Consider the following 20,735-nt stretch of genomic DNA (forward strand, 5'->3'; position numbering starts at 1 on the left):
AAGGTAGTTCTAGTCATAGCTACTAATTTAGTATCAGTATGTGTATTGGTATGTTTTTTTCATTGTGTGTGTGTGTGTGTGTATATATATATATACATATATATATATATATATGGAGAGTTATAGGAGAGAATAAGTTAAGAAAATTGTGAGATATTAAATACTTGTGACTGGTCTATAAGCACCTAGAGATGTTATTGCTAGTAATATCTCTAGTGTGTGTGTGTGTGTGTGTGTGTGTGTGTGTATGTATGCACATATGTCTTACTATATTTGGGTGGCACTACTAGAATACCCCAGACTGTATAGCTTATAAAAACAGAAATTTACTTCTTATGGTTTGGAGGCTAGAAGTCCAAGATCAAGGTGCCCACAGATTCAGTGTCGAGTGAGAGCCTGCTTCCTGCTTCTTGGTTCATAGATAGCCATCTTTTCTGTGTATGTGTATTCTCATAGGGAGAAGAGGCCTCTTTTTTTTTTTTTTTTTTTAAAGATTTTATTTATTCATGAGAGACACACAGAGAGAGAAAGAGAGGCAGAGACACAGGCAGAGGGAGAAGCAGGCTCCATGCAGGGAGCCCGAATACGGGACTTGATCCGGGTCTCCAGGATCAGGCCCTGGACTGAAGGCAGTGCTACACCACTGGGCTACCAGGGCTGCCCGAGGCCTCTTTTATAAGGACACTAATCCCATTCTTCAGGGCTCCACCATCATGACCTAATTGCTTTTTAAAGGCTCCACCTCCTGATCTCACTGGAGATTAGGTTTCCCCATATCAATTTTGGGGGAACATAAACAGTCCATAACAGTGAATAAACACACACACACACAGTCACACATATATGCTTACTTTAAAAGCTCATACTTTTCAGAAAATATAGAGTATGTTATAATCCTTTACTTTCATATTTGCTATTGACAGTTTTGAGGTTAGAAATCTAAACTTTTTTTAATGTATGTATTTATGTATGCATGTATGTATGTGTATAAGCTCAGCGCTCAGTGTGTGGCTCAAACTTACAACCCCAAGATCAAGAGTCACATGCTCTACTACCTGAGCCAGCCAGCTGCCCCTGAGATCTGAGTTTCTGTTAATAGAAAAATGACCACGTTGCAAGCTATTAACATTACTTGTAGAGAATTTTAAACATTTTGAGGTGATGGATTTGGAAAAGAAAAGAATTGTCGATGAAACAATATAAAGAAAATAACTTATGTACAAATAAAAGGATTCATTTATATACTTAAAATTTTAGTAGTTTTCAGGGTCTGAACCAGTTGATTTAATTATTCTTTTTTAAATAGCTTTTGTGTTTTACATTGTAGAAATAATTAAGATGTGCTTGTTTCTTAAAAGTTTTCCGATAGTTTAGATGTGTATAAAGTAAAAGTTTAAAGTTTCTTCTCTAATTTCAACACCGGATGTAACTACTTAAAACTTTTTGAGTTGTGAATATCTGCTCTGAAATTTTAAAACTTCAGAAAATATTCTTTAAGTGACTTCTGTTTTTTGTTTTTTTTTTTTGTCAACAGATATTAAAATGCATGCTGTGGTGAAAAAGTTACACTTAGTTGACACGATAATTGAGTATCTAAATGAATGTGTAGGTCAGGATGGTGAGGTAAGATTAATAGTGTACCTAGACATTTTTACATACTGGTATTTTTATTAATCAGATCTGAAACTGAATTCAGCTGAATTTAGGTAAGTGCTTGGAGATTAAAACCTGATTAATACCAAGTACATTGTTTATTTTTTTATTTCTAAGAGTAGGGTCTCTCTAAAGGAAAACTAATCTTAGATTTTTTTAGGATATGTAAGCAGAAGTATATACAAAGCTTATTTTCAGCGGAAAATAATTCTTAATTTGCATTTTTGTTTTACACAATTTTGATAAAAAACCATAACATTTAGAAAAAGTTACTATTATAGTTTATTTTGTTTCCCCTTAGAACTGATGATTGTACAATAACTGTGTTTTCCCTCCTGGCCAGCTCATAGAATGTTTGATTCTGCCAAGCCTCACACTCTTCAGGAAAGTTCTTTGTGCGGACCCGGTCATGCGCTTGGCCCTCTCACAGCAGGCTTCTCTTTTGACCCTGTTATTCAGAGGTGAATAAAATTCTGCTAATAATAATAAGTCAGCTTTAAGGGTTATGCTTTAACTGTAGGTAACATTTACTTTCCATTTGACTAACAGAATAACAAAGTTTTTTAGTGACTATGCTGCTAAAAATATGCATTACAATGGATAATGTTTCTTTTGTGGAAATTACCTTGTAATCCTGTTACTGAGGAGGCCTCAGAGCTGAGAAAGGCTGATCATTCTGTTCTTTGCACAGTTGATGTGGCTTTCATTTGGTGCTCAATTACCTATTATCTATGAAGAGAGCAGGCTGCAGCCGCTGCCATTGCTGCCTACTCTTTCAAATCCATTTCCGCAGTCTTAGTTGGCTTGTGTCTTTGCATCCTGACCTCTGGCATGGTGTGTGAGTATGTCATCAGACTGATAGTAGGAGGGTACACCCTGTTTATGTGGAGTGGGAACTAGACCATCCTGAATGAGCATTAGTTTATTATAAAGTGTGATTTTTTTTTAAACCCATTTCAATTTGGTTGTAGCTTACTAATGTGTTTATGTAGAAAAAATTCCATGTAGTTTTTTTCTCTTTTTCTTCCTTCTGACTGTTCTCAGTAGAGAGCTTGGTAACATTTTGTGCTATTTTCTTTCTTAGAAATTTAGGCCACTACTATTAAATAATCCTACAATATGCATCTTGATCAAATTCTCAATATACTAAACCTTGTTAATTATCTTAAGTGATATTTATGTTCAAAATATTATTAGAATATAAAGTAGAATATAGTAATTTTATTTTAGCATTTTCTTCTGATGTCTTCTGCTTGCTAAGTGAAGAGGACAGTGTATTTAATATAAGCATTGATACAAGTCCAAACCAGGTGAAGTTCTAAACAGACTCAGTGTGTCCAGGCTTGTGCATCTTGAATAGTGTATAACATTTTTACAGTTTTTAATAGATTGATCTAGAAGAGTAGTACCTGTGGATCTTACGTTTTCTTTAGTCCTGTTAATTATCTTCCTAATAACCTCATTCAGAAGTTAGTCCCTAGTTTGCCTTTTTTTTTAAAATTCTTATTTTTATAATTTTTTATTTTTATTATATTTTTTTATTTTTTATTTTTATAATTTTAAGTTATTTCTTGTTTTGATTTAAATTATTCAAGCATTCATGAGCATATTACTAGATTCAAAGGTACTTTCTAAGGCAGCATCATATGTACCCTGTTAGTATTAACAATTTTTCTATTTTGTTGATGTTTGTGAGAACTATTTCAGTGAGTCTGAAAGTAAATTATAACATTTTTTATTAATGGATTTAGTTTCAGGGTAAAGTTAGTGGGTTTTTTTTTTTAAGATTTACTTATTTTAGAGTGCATGCATGTGCAAGAGTGAGGTGGGGGCAGGTCAGAGGGAGAGAGAGACTCTTGAGCAAACTCCCTGCTGAGCACAGAGCCCCACTCAGGGCTCAATCCCACAACCCTGAGATCATGATCTGAGCTGATATCAAGAGTCAGTTACTTAACTGACTGAGTCACCCAGGCACCACAGCAAAATTAGTTTTTTTAAATCAGGTACTCAACTAGGAAATTCCTCAGCAAATGTTTATTTTTTTTAATTTATTTTTTATTCTTTTTAATTTTTTTAAAGATTTTATTTTTTAAATTTTTATTTATTTATGATAGTCACAGAGAGAGAGAGAGAGGCAGAGACACAGGCAGAGGGAGAAGCAGGCTCCATGCACTGGGAGCCCGATGTGGGACTCGATCCCGGGTCTCCAGGATCGCGCCCTGGGCCAAAGGCAGGCGCCAAACCGCTGCGCCACCCAGGGATCCCTCAGCAAATGTTTATTGAGTACATGCTAGGCCCTTGGGATACACCGATCAGTTTGGTAAATGACATCTTGAAGCTGACAGTATAGTTGGAGACTTTGACAAATACACAATACAGCATAAAACTCTCTAGAATAGTGGAATTCCTGGTGCCAGAGGGAAGTGTTCCTGAGCAGATTGGGTGGTGAGAAAACATCAGAGAATGCTTCCAGGACATTTGGATCCAAGCTGGAACTTCAGAAATGAATAGGAGTTCAGTGAGAGAGGGTTGATTTCTGGATGGAGCCGTGGTTATGTTGAGAGAGAATGTATCTTTGAAATGGTGGTTGGTTAGGAATGACTGGATTTTGGGGGCTTCTGGGGTGAGAGGAAGATGATGAGGTGACACATGGAGGGCAGTTCATTCAGGGCCTGGTAGATCCCCGGAAACAGCACTGAGAAGTCGTTTAAGATCCTTAAACTGAGGGGGTATCTGTTTCAGAAAGATTATTCTATCTACAGGAGAGTAGACCACAGGGGAATAATAACTAAATAATCCACCAGATACACTTCTTTTATTTATTTATTTTTAAAGACTTTATTTATTTATTCATGAGAGACACAGAGAGAGAGAGAGAGGCAGAGACACAGGCAGAGGGAGAAGCAGGCTCCATGCAGGGAGCCTGACGTGGGACTCGGTCCCGGGTCTCTGGGATCACGCCCTGGGCTGAAGGCGGCACTAAACCGCTGAGCCACCTGGGCTGCCCGATACACTGCTTTTAATTATAAATCTTATATCATGACAGAATCCAACCCATGACAGAATTGCATGGTGAGAACTTAACTTAAAATTACCTCACACCAGTGAGAATGGGGAAAATTACCAAGGCAGGAAACCACAAATGTTGGAGAGGATGTGGAGAAAGGGGGAACCCTCTTGCACTGTTGATGGGAATGTGAACTGGTGCAGCCACTCTGGAAAACTGTGTGGAGGTTCCTCAAAGAGTTAAAAATAGATCTGCCCTACGACCCGGCAATTGCACTGCTGGGGATTTACCCCAAAGATACAGAAGCAATGAAACGCCGGGACACCTGCACCCCGATGTTTCTAGCAGCAATGTCCACAATAGCCAAACTGGGGAAGGAGCCTCGGTGTCCATCGAAAGGTGACTGGATAAAGAAGATGTGGTTTATGTATACAATGGAATATTCCTCAGCCATTAGAAACGACAAATACCCACCATTTGCTTCGACATGGATGGAACTGGAGGGTATTATGCTGAGTGAAATAAGTCAATCAGAGAAGGACAAACATTATATGGTCTCATTCATTTGGGGAATATAAAAAATAGTGAAAGGGAATAAAGGGGAAAGGAGAAAAAAATGAGTGGAAAATATCAGAAAGGGAGACAACATGAGAGACTCCTAACTCTGGGAAAGGAACTAGGGGTGGTGGTGACTGGGTGATGGTCACTGAGGGGGGCACTTGATGGGATGAGCACTGGGTGTTATTCTATGTTGGCAAATTGAACACCAATAAAAAAATAAATTTAATATAAAAAAACTCACTACGCCATCTTACAGTGAGGAAATTGAGATCTAGAGAGATTTATCGACTTGGCCAAGGTCATAACCAGATAATGGTGGAGGCAAGAAAAGAACCCAAATTTTCTTACCTATGTTGATTTGTTTTTGTCTTAAATAATTACTGAATTTCTACATCCTTATTGTAAAAATTCAAACAGTATGGAATGATATAAAGTAAAACATCAGCAGTTTTTAAAATTTTCTTTCTCAGTTTCCCCAAAGAAGAATGTACTAGGTATATTTTGTCAAAAATCATTTGGAATGATCTTTTCTTTACACCTATGTTGTATTTTTTATGCTGTATATTTGTTGGTGTTGCTTTTTCCAACTGAAAATGTATTTTAAATATCTTTCCACGTTATTACATGTGAATCTGTTTTCTTAAAAAACACAAAACCAAGAAACCAAGAAACTATTACATAGTGTTTCAGAGTTTCAGTTTGTCATATTAATATTTCTTTCAGAATTTTAACTGTAATAGTAATCATGTTTTATGATCATCTTGTGCATGCTCTGTAATTAGAATTGCTGGGTCAAAGAAATTTTATAGGATATGGTTCAGTTCATCTCCGCATCATTCCCAACAGTGATTTTTTAAAATGCTTATTTTCCTCATAACCTTGCTAACACTGAATATGACTCATTCATTCATTCATTCATTCATTCATTCAAGATTTTATTTATTTATTTGAGAGACAGGGAGAGAGACAGAGATACTGAGAGAGTGCATAAGCAGGGGAAGAGAGGAAGAAGCAGACTCCCCACTGAGCAGGGAACCCCACATGAGGCTCCATTCCAGGACTCTAGGTCTGTGACCTGAGCCGAAGGCAGATGTTTAACTGACTGAGCCACCCAGGTGGCCCCGAATAAGTCTCATTTAAACAATTTCTTTAATATTATTGGTAAAAATAATATCTCACTATTATTTTCTATTTTTTAAACATTTTTAGTGGAGGTGATTATCTTTTCATGTATTTATTCAAATTTATAATTGCCTATTTTCTGTTGCATTTAATTTCTTTTTAGTGACTTGTAGAGTTTATATGCTCGATTTTATGTTAAGATTTTCTTCGCCTATCATTAGCCTTAAGTATTTTATGGAAGTATATAAAGCTTTTCTATTATAGCAGCTGAGCTTTTCATCATGCTCTAAAAGGAGGGCCTTCTCCAATTCTGAATTTAAAATTCTAAAAAGGCTTCTATTCTTTCTCTTAACACATTTATAGTGTTTAAAAAATTTAGATCTTTATGTAGAATTGATTTTGATAGTGTAAGGTAGGTATCTAAATCTATTTTTTTTAATATTGTAGGCAATTATATTACAATAATTATGTATTTGGAAATGCGGTAGTTCATCCTATCCCCACTGATATAAAGTGTCTATAAAAATTAAATTCTTACATGTATTTCTGTTTGTTTTTAGTTCATTACTACTTTCAATCATGTCACTTATCAATTAGGTTGATATTATCCTTTTCTTATAGTTAGGAAAATTAACTTCTTTTGAAATTAATTTCTTGTTGCTGCTTTCCTGGACTTACTGACTCTGTATTATGTTAGTATTCCTGTGTGATTGGTACCACCACAATACCTGTTTGGTTAGAATTTCATAGTTGTCGAGCACTGAGAAGTCATGGCATTGGGAAGTGCTGCAGAGGTGGAAACTAAGGCTTATTAATGCTGCAGTATTTGATCAGGCCACTTCACTAGTAGTATGTGATGGTGCTAGCTTTAGTCTTGTTAGTTCAGAGCAGTTTCTTTTTCCATTATCTTGTAATAAATAAGATACACGAATTAAAACAGCACCAACAGGGGCGCCTGGGTGGCTCAGCGGTTGAGCACCTGCCTTGGGCCCAGGGCGTGATCCTGGGGTCCTGGGATTGAGTCCCACGTTGGGCTCCCTGCATGGAGCCTGCTTCTCCCTCTGCCTGTGTCTCTGTCTCTGTCTGTGTCTCTTATGAATAAATAAATAAAATCTTAAAAAAAACAAAACAAACAGCACCAACACAAACACAGTGTGTTGAAATCAAACCCGAGTTCTATGACTATATGTTTATAGGAAAGGGCAGATGATAACTAAGGTGATCTCTGAATGAATGAACTTTAGTTGGAGTAAAGGATTTGGCAAACCTACTAGAAGCTGCGTTAGTTTGCTTCTTTGAGAAACTGAAAGTACACAGTATCTAGTGAGTGGATGTGCAGGTGTGTTTCCTGGACCATCAGGCTGTGGGATTCACAGACTCCAGCCCAAACCTGCTAAAACCTCTGTTTTAACCTCTAGATCCACATATATCAGTATATGTGGGTTCATGTTGCAGTTTTCTTTTTTTTTTTTTTTAATTTTTTATTCATTTATGATAGTCACAGAGAGAGAGCGAGAGAGAGAGAGAGGCAGAGAGAGAAGCAGGCTCCATGATGCACCGGGAGCCTGATGTGGGATTCGATCCCGGATCTCCAGGATCGCGCCCTGGGCCAAAGGCAGGCGCCAAACCGCTGCGCCACCCAGGGATCCCATGTTGCAGTTTTCTGAGAATGACATCTCTTCCCTTTGAGTTAAGATACTTTAAATTTGAAGTTCATTTTTCTAGAGGTAAAGATATTTCATGAAGTTCTACTTCTTTTTATTTCTTAGTTTCCTTAATATTTCATGAAAATTGTGCTGTCGTGACTGAAGTCGGAGCATTATTTTGTCTTCTATTATTTGATGAAGTATCAAGAATGGATATGTGGTGAGCTATAAGAATTTTAAAACTTTTTTACTTTTAATTAAGGTTTCTGATGCAATCTTAGAGCAATGCATGGAAATTTCTGAATTATGAAGCCTATGTTTTCCATTTTGATTTAAGTCAAAAAGCCTATTGGCTCAAAAAGTCCCCTGAACTTTTAATTTGAACATTACTAAGCATAAAATTAAAAAGTTATTGCAGCAATTTTTGTCATTAATACTCTTTTTTAGTATATACTCTCAATTTCATGTTTTTTTTCTTTAATAGTTTATTAGAAAATTTGGGGAAGTTGTTTAGGTTGGTAATATGTGATTAGCACTCCACTTGAGCAGGATCGAGTGGGAGGAGGACAGATTCACCTGCCAGTACAGTACCTACATTCTATGAATCATTATTATATGACTTTCCTAAGTGCTAATTTACTCTTTAGAAGTAAATCTAGGTAGTAGGAAACATGTTGTAACTATACAAATGATAGAGCCGATTGCAACTCTTGTTTGGAGATTCAGTCAAGGAGCAAATTGTATTTGTTAGATAAAACCATGGTTTACTCATTTTTTTCTTTCCTTGTGTGTGTGTGTGTGTTTTTTTTTTTTTTTTTTTTAATGAAATAGGTCTGTTAATCCTTCCAATAAACCTTCTTCACCATCAGTCTTCAGTTTGCCTGTTTCAGTTTTTAGAAGGTAAATGATTTATTGTTTTGATTTTTTTTTTTTTGAAGGGAAAATGTTACAGGAAGGGAAATCAAAATCTATAAGTTTCACAATTTTTATCTGGCATTTAAATCACATGACATGTAGTGCTTCAGTGTTTCCTCACGGTGGTGAGCTCACTAAGCGCATGTCCGCATTACTAACTTTCCATCTGAATGTGGTTCAGATGTACAGAAACTCTCCAGCCTAGATTAGCAGTTGTTAACACGTGGGCTTAATTGCTTTTTCTCTCTTTCTCTCAGTGTATTTATTTATCTGTATGTAATTTTTCTCTGATGCATTTGAAAATAAGTTTCAGACATAATTTTACTTACCTCCTAATTATTGTAGCATGTACCTCCTTAAACTAAGGACATTTTTCTGTATACCACTGTACCATGCATGATCACATCTAAGAAAATTAAAAATAATTCTGTAACATGATCTAATTTCTTCAATTATATCCAAAATAGTAATTACTTCTAGGAGCATCGCTTCTTGGCCCTTTGGCTAAGATCAAGTGTACTTCTAGGAGGAGAGCAAAAAAAATAGACAAGAAAAGGGAACAAAGAAATTTTCTGAAGGGATGGAAATGTTCTGTATTTTATTCTGAGTGATGGTCATACAAATGAATCCAAATGGAAAAATTCATCAGGCTGTATATATAAACTAAAAATCTCTGTATTCTAAAGATAAGTAAATTATGTCTTAATAAAACTATGATTAATTTAAAAATAACATTTCATAATTTGGTAAATCTTATTACATGTACTGTAATCATTTTCCTGGCTATATAATATTCTGTTGTTGAATTTATTTACCACAATTTATTTGTTCTACAGTCAAAAGGTATTGGTTTGATTCTGGGTTTTTGTTCCTGTATCCACCCCTGTAAACAAGCATATGCATGTTTCCTGGTATAGTGTATAAGAGTTCCTTTTAAATATATTGTTCAGAGTGAACTTCCTTGTTTGTAGATATCACCTACTCTTCACAGTCTCTAGATTTGGGTAAGTAAGCAAAGTCGCGCTTGCAGTAGGCCTTGCTTGGAATGAGATTGCACGTGAGGGTGCTGGGAGCTGTCTTGGCTTAGAAGACTCACGTGCTGATAGGAAATATCTTCTTTACTATGCCATAGGCATAGTTTCCAGGACCCCACAAGACATGGCGCTTGCAAGAGCCACAGCACTCAGGGTTGCTCAGAACTGTGGCTTCCTGATGTGCATTTACCATTTATTCCCAGATATGGGAGTCATTTTTACCATAAGCAAAAAAGACAGCTTAGTAATATTGTTGACATTCCATATCTATTGGTTGTCCTGGGGACGGGCCCAGAATTAGCTCAAGATAAAATTTGTCCATAGAGAAGAAGAAAGGTTTTGTTATTCCTTTACTCATAGTAATGTTGTCATTTTAAAAATCATCCATCTGGTGGACATATAGTGGTTTTTCAAACTGGTTGTGATGTATTGCCTTGTGCTTTTTATCCCTTTTTTCCTTCTTTTTCTTCAGTCTTAATGTGCAGTTCATTTTCTAACTTACTAAAAAATCCCCATTGATTGCCTTGCCTTTTTTTTGTTGTTGTTCAGTCAAGTCCTTTCAAGTGGGCTCTGTGTCTTTTTGTCAAGGTGCCATGAGTCTATTACTATTTTCTTGTGTTCTAGCACAAAGAAACATCCAAGAATCACCTTTTGTTTCCCTCTCGAGACCTCGTGTTAGCCATTTATCTTGATTCTTGATAACTTTTGTAGAAAATTTCAATTTTAAAAAGTATTTTTTTAAAACTATTCAGCCTGATTTATATGTAGAACTCTCCCTTAGCTTATTGAGACACAAGAAATGAAAAAGCACAGTAAAGTTCCCCTGAGAAATCTTGCCCAGTTGTATTTATCTAATATTAGTCACAATATGTGAATTAGGGTTTTAGGTTTTTTTTTTAGCAAAATTATTTTTTAACATTTGAACATGCTAGACATTACTGTCCTGTTAAACACTATTAAATTAACTTGGAATGGTTTAAGAGCTGTTGCTATTGTATCTCTTCTCAGATCTAAAAATATTTCTGGGTCTTTGTGGTGACACATAGTGGTTGAATTTATTGATGATGCAATAAACTGTGCTCAAGTGACGATATTAAGTTGTGATTTTGACACTTAGTGATTCCTGTGAACCTAAGGCAGTTTATTTAGCCTCCTTAAGGCTCATTTTGATCATCTGTAAAATAGGTATCAGTGCCATGCATGTAACTGAACAAATGGTAGATAATACATGAGTGCCTACTTATGTTTAGCATAAAGTAGGCACTCATGTTCTACCTGAAACCTTTTATGTGTGGCTCACTGTCGCCACAGGCCTTGACTTGAAGGGGGCATTAGCCATCTCTGCTAACAACTCTAATACAACCCAGGTTAAGGAAGTCTTCAGGCAAGACTTTAAAAAGTGTTTTTGGGAGTTCAGAGGATGGCAAAAGAGTAAATGATATACTATATACAGCATGATAACTGTTCAAAATAGAGGCTGTGAGAGTGATCTCTATATTCTTGTGAGGAATAGAACTAGCCCTCATTTGTAGCTCATCCATTTTAGTAGTGTTTAAGAATTTTGAAGTTCATAATTACTTGTATGTATTTTCTTTAGGTATCATCTACCAGTGCGTGTAGTTGGCCACCATGCTGTGAGTCCTTACTCGATAGTTTTGCCATTATCCACTGATTGTTTGGCCTTGAAACCAGTCTCAGACATGCTGAGAATAGCTTGGAACTTGTCCTGGTATCATGGGAGTGAGAATCTGTTGAAGCAAATGAATTCCGAATCTAAAATCCAAGAGTAAGCTGTTATGTTTAATTGAAAAAGAGTTCATATTTAGTGAATTATAAGTAGCTAGCTAGGTTTTATTTTCCCTTTAGGTCAAATGGCTTTTTTACTTTTTATCATCTGATTTTGTTTTTCCATTGAAGATTATAATTTTTACTTTGTTTTAAAGATTACATGTGTTCATTACTTTTTAGGAACCATCACATAAGGAAATTTAAAAAGCATGTGCTCTGTGTTGTTTTAGAGATTGTATGAAGTTTGGTTAGTTATTTTTAAAATTTTTATTTATTTTTCAGAGAGAGGGAGAATGTGTGCACACACATGAGCTGGGGGAAGGGAGGCTGATGAGAGGTGGGGAGGCACAGAGGGAGAGGCAGAGAGAGAATCCACACCCAGCATAGAGCCTGACACTGGGCCTCAGTCTTCCCCACTCTGAGATCATGAACTGAGCTGAAACCAAGAGTCACTCAATCAACTAAGCCATCCAGGTGCCCCAAGTTTGGTTAGTTAATAGATATAAATCTCTAGGAATGTAGTCTGAATTAGAGTCAGAGTTCAGTAAGTATATGTATAAATGTTGTTTTCATTACTGTGGTGATGATGAAGATTACTTTGGAATATCCGAATATTCTGATCTGTCATCACTTTCTTGTTTAAATGAAAATTATATTTTTGTAAGCAGGAAAATGTCAATACAAACACTTAGGATGCTAATGTAAAAAACTCTAACATTGACAGATATATACCAGATTTTCTTTTGGCCCAGATTTAAAATGAGGATAAAATAGAATTTTTTTAGAGTTTATAATAAACATAAATGTGAGCTTTTATTTAAATAACTTTGTTGCTCTTCCTTTGTTTCTTTTTGTTTAGATTTTCAGATACATTGCAGTTAACCACAGAGGACACCCTCACTCTGAAGATGACACATACAGCTAGTGGACTGAAGGATTGTCTCCATTCCATTGTCGAGGCTGCAGCCCACAGGGAAGTGAGGGCTGCTGTCACAAGAATGAGTTTTTATCTTCTGAATGACAGACTGTCTTTAAAGGGTGGCTCTGGCCCATTTGGGGTTACCTTGAAGTCCTTGTCGTGGCATACCACACTAAACAGGTCAGTATATACAGCTCAAGACTGCCAGTTTCAAAGACCAGGATTGAATTGTATTTGGGTTTATCTCCACATCTTTGAAGATAAGAGCATGTATTCTTTATGTTGCTATCATTAGAGAAAGTTTTTTTTCAGTGTGGAAAACTGGAATTTTTTTTAACGTGTAGTAAGTAATAATGGCAAAAGAGAAAAATTTTCTTAATCCCTGCATTTTGGAATTAATAAATTATACAGTTTTTATATTATCATAGAAAATTTTATTTTGCTATCTCACAAAAGTAGATAATTAGGATATGATGTGGCTGAACAAAATGAGTGTTTTTTTCCTATCCACATTTTAAAGGAGCCCAGACATCAGTGGAGTGGCTGATGGGTTTGGTATACCTGCAGTGGGCTGTTTTATTTTGTTTTTACTTTTTTTTTTTTTTTTAGATTTTATTTATTTATTCATGAGAGACAGAGAGAGGCGCAGAGACACAGGCAGAAGGAGAAGCAGGCTCCATGCAGGGAGCCCGACATGGGACTCCATCCCGAGTCTCCAGGATCACACCCTGAGCTGCAGGCGGTGCTAAACCACTGAGCCACTGGGGCTGCCTTGTTTTTACTTTTGTTTGTTCTTAAGAAAATTATCTCATTTTTCTTTTTACCCGGAATTCATGAAATTGATTGCCATGTGGAGATCCTTTAGTAGTTATTGAGAAAGCTCTAGTTTGTAAATTTAACATGTTTAACTGGTAGCAGATGGCTACATTTGAAACAAATAAGACTGACATGTAGCCATTGCCAGCAGTTTTACATTTTAATCTTCATGTGAATTTAGTCTAAGATGTATAACTTTCTATTAAACATAAAGTGTGTGGTTTTCAAAATGTAAGGTTAAATGAATTTCCAAGATGTGAACTCAAAATGTATCTTTCACAATTCGGATACCTAATCTGGCTTTTCCCGTGGTGTGCTGGAATCCTCCAGTACTTCCTTGTGAGAGAGCTGGCAGGTGAATATCAGGATTTGTCTAAGTTAGTTATTAAAACATAGCCATTATTAAAAATGAAATTGAATAAACTTAGAGAATTTAAATAAATTATGAGAAAAATGAAGGTAATCATGTAAATATCATCACTTCCAGCGTATTTTACAACATTTTACTAATACCTATATGTTCTTGAGGTTATGTATAGCTATTATATCTGTATTATAAAAATGCCATATAATGGTGTGCTGCTGTGCCATCTCTCCACAACTGTGTTATGTTGGTGGCTTACAGTCAGCCATGGGGATATATTTACACTATGGAAATTGGCAAATGCAAGAAATCATTCTACTGCTTACCTGGTTGTTAAATATTTATCAGCACACCACTTACTGTAAAGAGCTAGAAACCATAATTGTCTTTTTTATTATAGGTTTTTACAGGTACTTCCTGCTTGCACTGAAGATGAGAAACTGCTAATAGATATCATACATTTTTTAAATAAGTTACTGAAGGAACAAAGAAAAAACTCATCAGTGGAACTTCTAAACTGGCTTCTAGAATTACTTCTTAGACATGTAAGTGTTATTAAGGAATTGGATTTTAGGTCTGACAAATGATTTATTGGTAAAAATTAGTGATGCTATAATGAAAAAGTATAATTTTTATATAGCCCATGTTTAGTAAAGTAGTCTTCATGTTGTATGAAAGTGTTTACTTAAAACTTTGGAGTAGAGAAGGTTTTTCCAAGAAGATAAGGTAGGACCTATAAAGAAATCTATAATATGACTACATAAAAATAACATGGCAGTGAATGTACTCTGTGAGGAGTACATTCTGTGGGGTGGAGAGGACAGAGAACAAAGATTTTCTGCAGGTAGGAGCAATAAGTATGATGAGGAAACAAAATAAGAAGGCAGAGTTAGACAGTCATGGTGGGATGCTACTTTAAATACGATGGTCAGAGATAAGGCTCGCTGCTTTGACCAAGATTTGTCCAGCACACTGACTTAAGTGTGGGAGTCAGCCATATAGATAAGGGAAGAATGTTCTAGCCAGGGAAGGAAAAGAGTGCAGAGGCACTTAGCTGTCAGTGCCGTGTTTGGAAAACAACCAGAGGTCCATGTGGCAGCAACAGGATGAATTGAGTATAGTGGTAGGAGATGAGATCAGAAGGATATTCTCTATTCACATATATAGAGAGGCAGAGACACAGGCAGAGGGAGAAGCAGGCTCCATGCAGGGAGCTCGATATGGGACTTGATCCAAGATCATGCCCTGGGCTGAAGGCAGATGCTAAACCGCTGAGCCACCCAGGTGTCCCTCATCCCATATTTTAGAAGTGATGTTGCTGAGGCTCACTGAATCTTAAAATTAACATGGAAGCCTAAGATGTGTTATAAAGGGAAAAAGTCTTAGCAAGTACCACATAAACAAGTTAGTGACAATGAGATTTTTGGGAAGAATCTTAGTTTTAGGTATATACTTATCAGAACATATTAATCTGTCAATCAGGAGTTAATTTTTATGGGTATATCAGGATTAATAACTCATGATAGTAAAATTTTACCAAGGTGTTTACATTAAAAACAGCTTTATAATTTTGTCAGTATTTATGGGAGCTGGAGGGAAGGTGGGTGTAAGTCAGGTTTTCATTATTTGGGACTAAGAATACTATAGAGTATGTATATTTTATGATTTTTATTGTGTGTTTTGATTATTTTATTCCTATATAAAACAGAAGTTGTAGTTATGTTTCATGTAATTTTATTTGATCCAAATGAGGTATAGGATGAAAGGAAGGCTGAAAAAAAAAATGCTACCTAGGTGTGAAACATAGTAAAGTAAGTTAAAAGCAAACCATCTGTCCCCAACTTTCTAAAAGCTCTCAACTGTTTTCTTTATAATTGTATGCACCTGATTGAAGTATTCTGCATGTACTGCATAATTTAAATAACCTAGAATTTTCTTCCCATTTCTTTCATTTCTCCAAAAAGAATGCAGTTATTTTTAAATTGAGTTCTTTAGGGGAAGGATTTCATAACAATAATAATTATATTTTGATTTCATCTCTTTTTGTATGTTATAATATGCACAATTGATCTGACATAATACGGGGGACTGAATATTAACTAGCTTTGAAGAAAGATGATCTTCAGGTTGAATCCTTGCTTTGTTCATTTGTAGGACTTTGGACAAGTTATTTAACCTCTTTACAAACCCATTTGCCCATCTGTAAAATTTGAAAATGTACATCGTCTAGTTTAGTCAAAAAGTGGAATCTTGTTTTCTTTCTCTTTTTAACACAGCACCTATGACATTATAGGTGATCAGTAACTATTCCATATATCTTCAATGCGGTTGGTTAATATAACATTTTCTACTCTTAGTAGTATTGAAAATAATGACATTATATTTCTTTGGCTATTTTTTTTTGAAGTTAGAAAACAAAAAATTTAAGTAGCACTAGTTTTATCAGACTATCAAATTGGTAAAGATTGAAGCAGTAATAATGCTCAGCATTGGCTTGGATGCTGTGGGTCTTCTCCCACCCTGCTTAGTTGTATGTGTTGGTACACGATTTGCAAAGAAAATTGGAAATATATGTTGAAAGCATTAAAACTATTTGATTTAATAATATCATTGCTTAGAATTCATACATATGGTATAGTCAGAATTGAACACCCTTCCCCACGACTCAGTAAAATTAGAAATCACTGATTCTTTAGTAGTTGGTGTGGTGAATATTATGGTTGAAAAATAATCAGATATTAAAATGAGTTTTTTGAAGAAATAATTATAATATTAAGTTAAAAAAGGGGTACCAATAATGATTTTTTTTCACTTGATCTCAGTTTTGTTAACAATACAGAATTATAATTCTGTTTCTGTTTATACGCACACAAAAAAGAATAGTGGGCACCAATATATTGATAGTGGCTATCTCTGTGAAGTGTGATCTTGGGGTTTTTTGTTTTTCTCATTGTGCTTCTCTATATTTTACTCAGTTTTCTATAATAGATGTACTGTTCTTTTGTTGAGGAAACATAGGAAGCACCTTTTGAGTTTAGAACATAACATCTCTATTAATGCACTAGAGACCCATACCTACTGGCGAGGTAATAGAACTCTTAGATAGTCCAGAGCATGATCTGCAATAAAAATCTTTATAGGAACAACACACAGCTCAACTAAAGAGTAAATGGTTTTTTACAAATACTGTTTTTTAGAGTCCAAACCCACTGTTAGACCTGCTGGTTCTGACGGAGTCACAGGCACGAGAGGAAACAGATGACATCCAGACTGCTGTCAGGCAACAGCTCCAGAAAGAACTGATTGCTCTTTTCAATACCTTGCTGCTTAGTTTCATGGCAGTTACTGACAGGTACCGTTTGTATCATTGAAAATTTGGGGACATTGATAGAGAACCTAGTTCGCTTTGATTTCCAAAGAGTCTTACTTTTTACTTGTTTCCAATCAAGGAGGAAGAATTCAGTAATTATCACTTGTAGTCTGTCTTTTACTTTATTGGAGTCTCTGGTATAGCCTAATTGTAATCTCTGTCTCTGTCTCTCTGTCTCTGTCTCTGTCTCTGTGTGTCTGTCTGTCTCTCTCTCTCTCACACACACACACACACACACACACACACACACACACACAGTAATTTGCTGTCTCTAGGTTTTAGGTCTTGGTCCACTCTTAATTTTCTGAGCAGTAATACCCATTTCTATGACTTTATGACTTTTTATGTAGATGATTTTCAAGTGTGTCTCCATAGTTGACTTAAATTTGTTTTATTTTTTTATTTTTTTATTTTAAATTTGTTTTAATTAGATAAAATTTACTGCTTCAGCCATTTTAAGTATATGATTGAATGGTTTTGATGTGTTCACAATGTCATTCAACTGTCACTATTTAATTCCAGAATATTTTCATTACTCTGAAAAGAAACTTTGTAACTATTAAGTGGTTCCTCCTCATTTACCCCTTACCAAACCTGTGGCAACCACTGTCTTTCTCTATGAATTTGCTTATTCTGGACATTTTATATAAATGGAATCAGACATATGTGATATTTTGTGTCTGATTTCACTTCGTGTTTTCAAGGTCCATCCGTATTGTAGCACATATCAGTACTTGTTTCTTCCTATAACTGATTAACATTTCATGTACAGATATACCACTTTTTGTTTATCCATTTTTCTTTTTTTTTTTTTTTTTCTTTTTTTTTTTTTTTCTTTTTTTATTTTTTTTTTTATCCATTTTTCTGTTGGTGGATATTTAAGTTGTTTCTACCTTTGATTATTGTGAGTAGTGCAGCTGTGAACACTTGTGTACATGTTTTGTGTGAACATGTTTTTAGTTCTCCAGTATATACTTTACAACTAGAATTGCCGGTTCCTGTGGTAACTCTGAGTACTTTTTTGAAGAAATGCCAAATTGTTTTCCACAGGAGCTATGCCATTTTACATTCGCACCAGCAATGTATGAGCATTCTAGTTTCTCAACATCCTCCCTAACACTTCTTATTATGGCCATCCTAGTAGTATAAACTGGAATCATTTTGGTTTTGATTCCATTTCCCTAATGAGAAATGATGTTGAGCATCTTTTCATGTGCTTAATGATTATTTGTATATTTTCTCTGGAGAAATGTTTGTCCAAGTCCTTTGCCTGTTTTTGCATTGTTTGATTTTTTGTTATTGTTTAGTTGTCTTTACATATTCTGGACATCAGTCTTTATTAAATATGATTTACAAAATTTTCTCCCATTCTGTGGGTTGTGTTTTTGCTCTTTAGATAGTGTCCTTTGATGTACAAAAGTTTTTTCATCTGATGAGGTCTTCCTGTGCTCTGCTGGAAGGAAAGACCTGATCCCACATATACTATCTTTGAAAGAAACTAAAGTGTCAGAACAACCCTAATTCAGCTCAACACCTGACTAGATCTCAAAGCTCAGTCCCTAACCGAAATCTTGTGACCAAATTGCAAACCATTTCTATGAGAAACCATTATGTACTTTGCTTTTTTTTTTTTTTTTAAAGGATTTTATTTATTTATTCATGAAAGACACACACACACAGAGAGAGAGGCAGGGACAGAGGCAGAGAGAGAATCAGGCTCCATGCAAGGAACCCTGATGCGGGAATTGATCCTGGGACTCTGGGATCATGCCCTTGGCCCAAGGCAGACGCTCAACCGCTGAGCCACTCAGGTGTCCCTGTACTTTGCTTTCAATAGCTCTTGTATACAAATGTTTGGCATATAATCACGAATGAAGAGACTTGTAAAGAAGTAGGAAAATGTCTCCTATAATTGAGAGAAAAAAGTCATTAGAAAAAGACCCAGAAATGTCAACCATTACAGGAACTTTAAAGCTATTATTATATGTAATATTTTCAATATACATACAATAGATATTAGATGAAAAGATGGACAAGATTAGTAAAAATATGTAGAATATCAATAGCAGAGAAATGGAGACTGCAAAAAAGAACTAAATACTAATTTACAAATGAGAAATAGAGTTTATAAGGTAAAGAATTCATAGCGTGGGCTTAACAGCCGACCTGACATGTTATAAAAGAGGATTTGTGAATTTAGAATAGAAGTCAATAAAAATTTCACTAGAGAGAGTCACCTATGAACCTTCTGAGGTGCTGAGAATGTTTTGTTTGTTGTTATGCTTGGTGGTTACATGATTATATTCATATGGAAACCATCCTGCTGGTGTATGTAAAACACTTGTGAATTTTACCGTATGCATTTATGCCTCTTTAAAGTATTGAAGACAAGAACAAAGTGAATCCATTGGTAGTAGACTGAAATGTGTATAGAATCTCCTGGGATGCTTATTAAATATTAAGACCAGTAACTCAGGAATCTACATAGTAAGTAAGTATCATAGGTAGTTCCTTGGGCTAGACTTTGAGAAATAGTGCTATGGACTGTTCTTTGGATGAATGTTCTTTGGATGTTGAGAGGAACTTGCGTAAGGAGGTTGAGACCAATTGGGTGTGGAGCTTGGGGAAGGTTCACAGGAACCAGGAACTGGTGGCAGATGTGCCAGGTTCAACTGGGGTTGGTTAGATATTTGCAGGGATATCATTCCCTTTGATAGTATAGTTTTTCTTTTGGAGTGGTTAAGGTAAAAGGAGCAGAAAATGAGAATTATTTGTATGTTAATTAAAAAAACCAGAAGAACATTTTAAAAACTGATAATTACATTACAGTGATTCTTGTACAACACATTTGAACTATGTGGGTCCACTTATGCACAGATTTTTTTGGGGATAAATACAGTATAGTACTGTATATGTGTTTTCTCTTATGATTTTCTTAATATTTCCTTTCTTGGGTTGCCTGGTTGGCTCAGTTGGTAGAGCATGTAACTTTTGACTTCAGGATTGTGAGTTCAGGCCCCATGTTGGGCATAGAGCTTACTTTAAAGAAAATTTTTTTTTCTTCTCTCTATTTTGCTTTATTGTAAGAATACAGTATTCAATAACATATACAGAATACAAGTTAATTGACTTTATGTTATCAGTAAGGCTTCTAGTCAACAGTAGGATATTTGTTGAATTTTCAGAGAGTCGAAAAGTATACGAGGATTGTATGTTGCACATGGGGGTCAGTACCCCTAACTGCCATGTTGTTCACCAGTTATAGTGGTTTGTTGTTGACTCATGAGAAATATACATTTATACAAATAACTTTCAGGCTTTGTGTTTCTAAAACTTTAAAAACATCCAGATGACAGGTATATAAAAATTATGATCTTTAAAAAACCATACAACTATATACCTATAATACTGTGATTAGATAGGTAAAAATATAGTCAGTAGTTGTCAATTTTGCAGTGTAAAAATCTGTAAAACAAGAAATTTCAGATTTTATTCAATGTTTGTTAAAAAGTGATGTACTTCTTCCAAGAATTTCATCTC

At 35.4% G+C, this 20,735-nt stretch overlaps 1 protein-coding gene across 1 annotated transcript in view; it reads left to right on the forward strand.

Annotated features, from left to right (window-relative positions):
* Positions 1 to 20,735, forward strand: part of RTTN (rotatin) — a 142,896-nt gene that overhangs the window by 46,359 nt on the left and 75,802 nt on the right. The window contains 8 exon segments of the mRNA XM_038525811.1: positions 1,535 to 1,623; positions 1,997 to 2,114; positions 8,113 to 8,209; positions 8,821 to 8,889; positions 11,536 to 11,724; positions 12,586 to 12,825; positions 14,226 to 14,370; positions 17,023 to 17,177. Of these exon segments, the coding sequence (XP_038381739.1) occupies positions 1,535 to 1,623; positions 1,997 to 2,114; positions 8,113 to 8,209; positions 8,821 to 8,889; positions 11,536 to 11,724; positions 12,586 to 12,825; positions 14,226 to 14,370; positions 17,023 to 17,177 (1,102 nt within the window).

The sequence above is a fragment of the Canis lupus genome, chromosome 1 (genome assembly GCF_011100685.1).
Source record: "Canis lupus familiaris isolate Mischka breed German Shepherd chromosome 1, alternate assembly UU_Cfam_GSD_1.0, whole genome shotgun sequence".
Classification (NCBI taxonomy): Eukaryota; Metazoa; Chordata; class Mammalia; order Carnivora; family Canidae; genus Canis; species Canis lupus.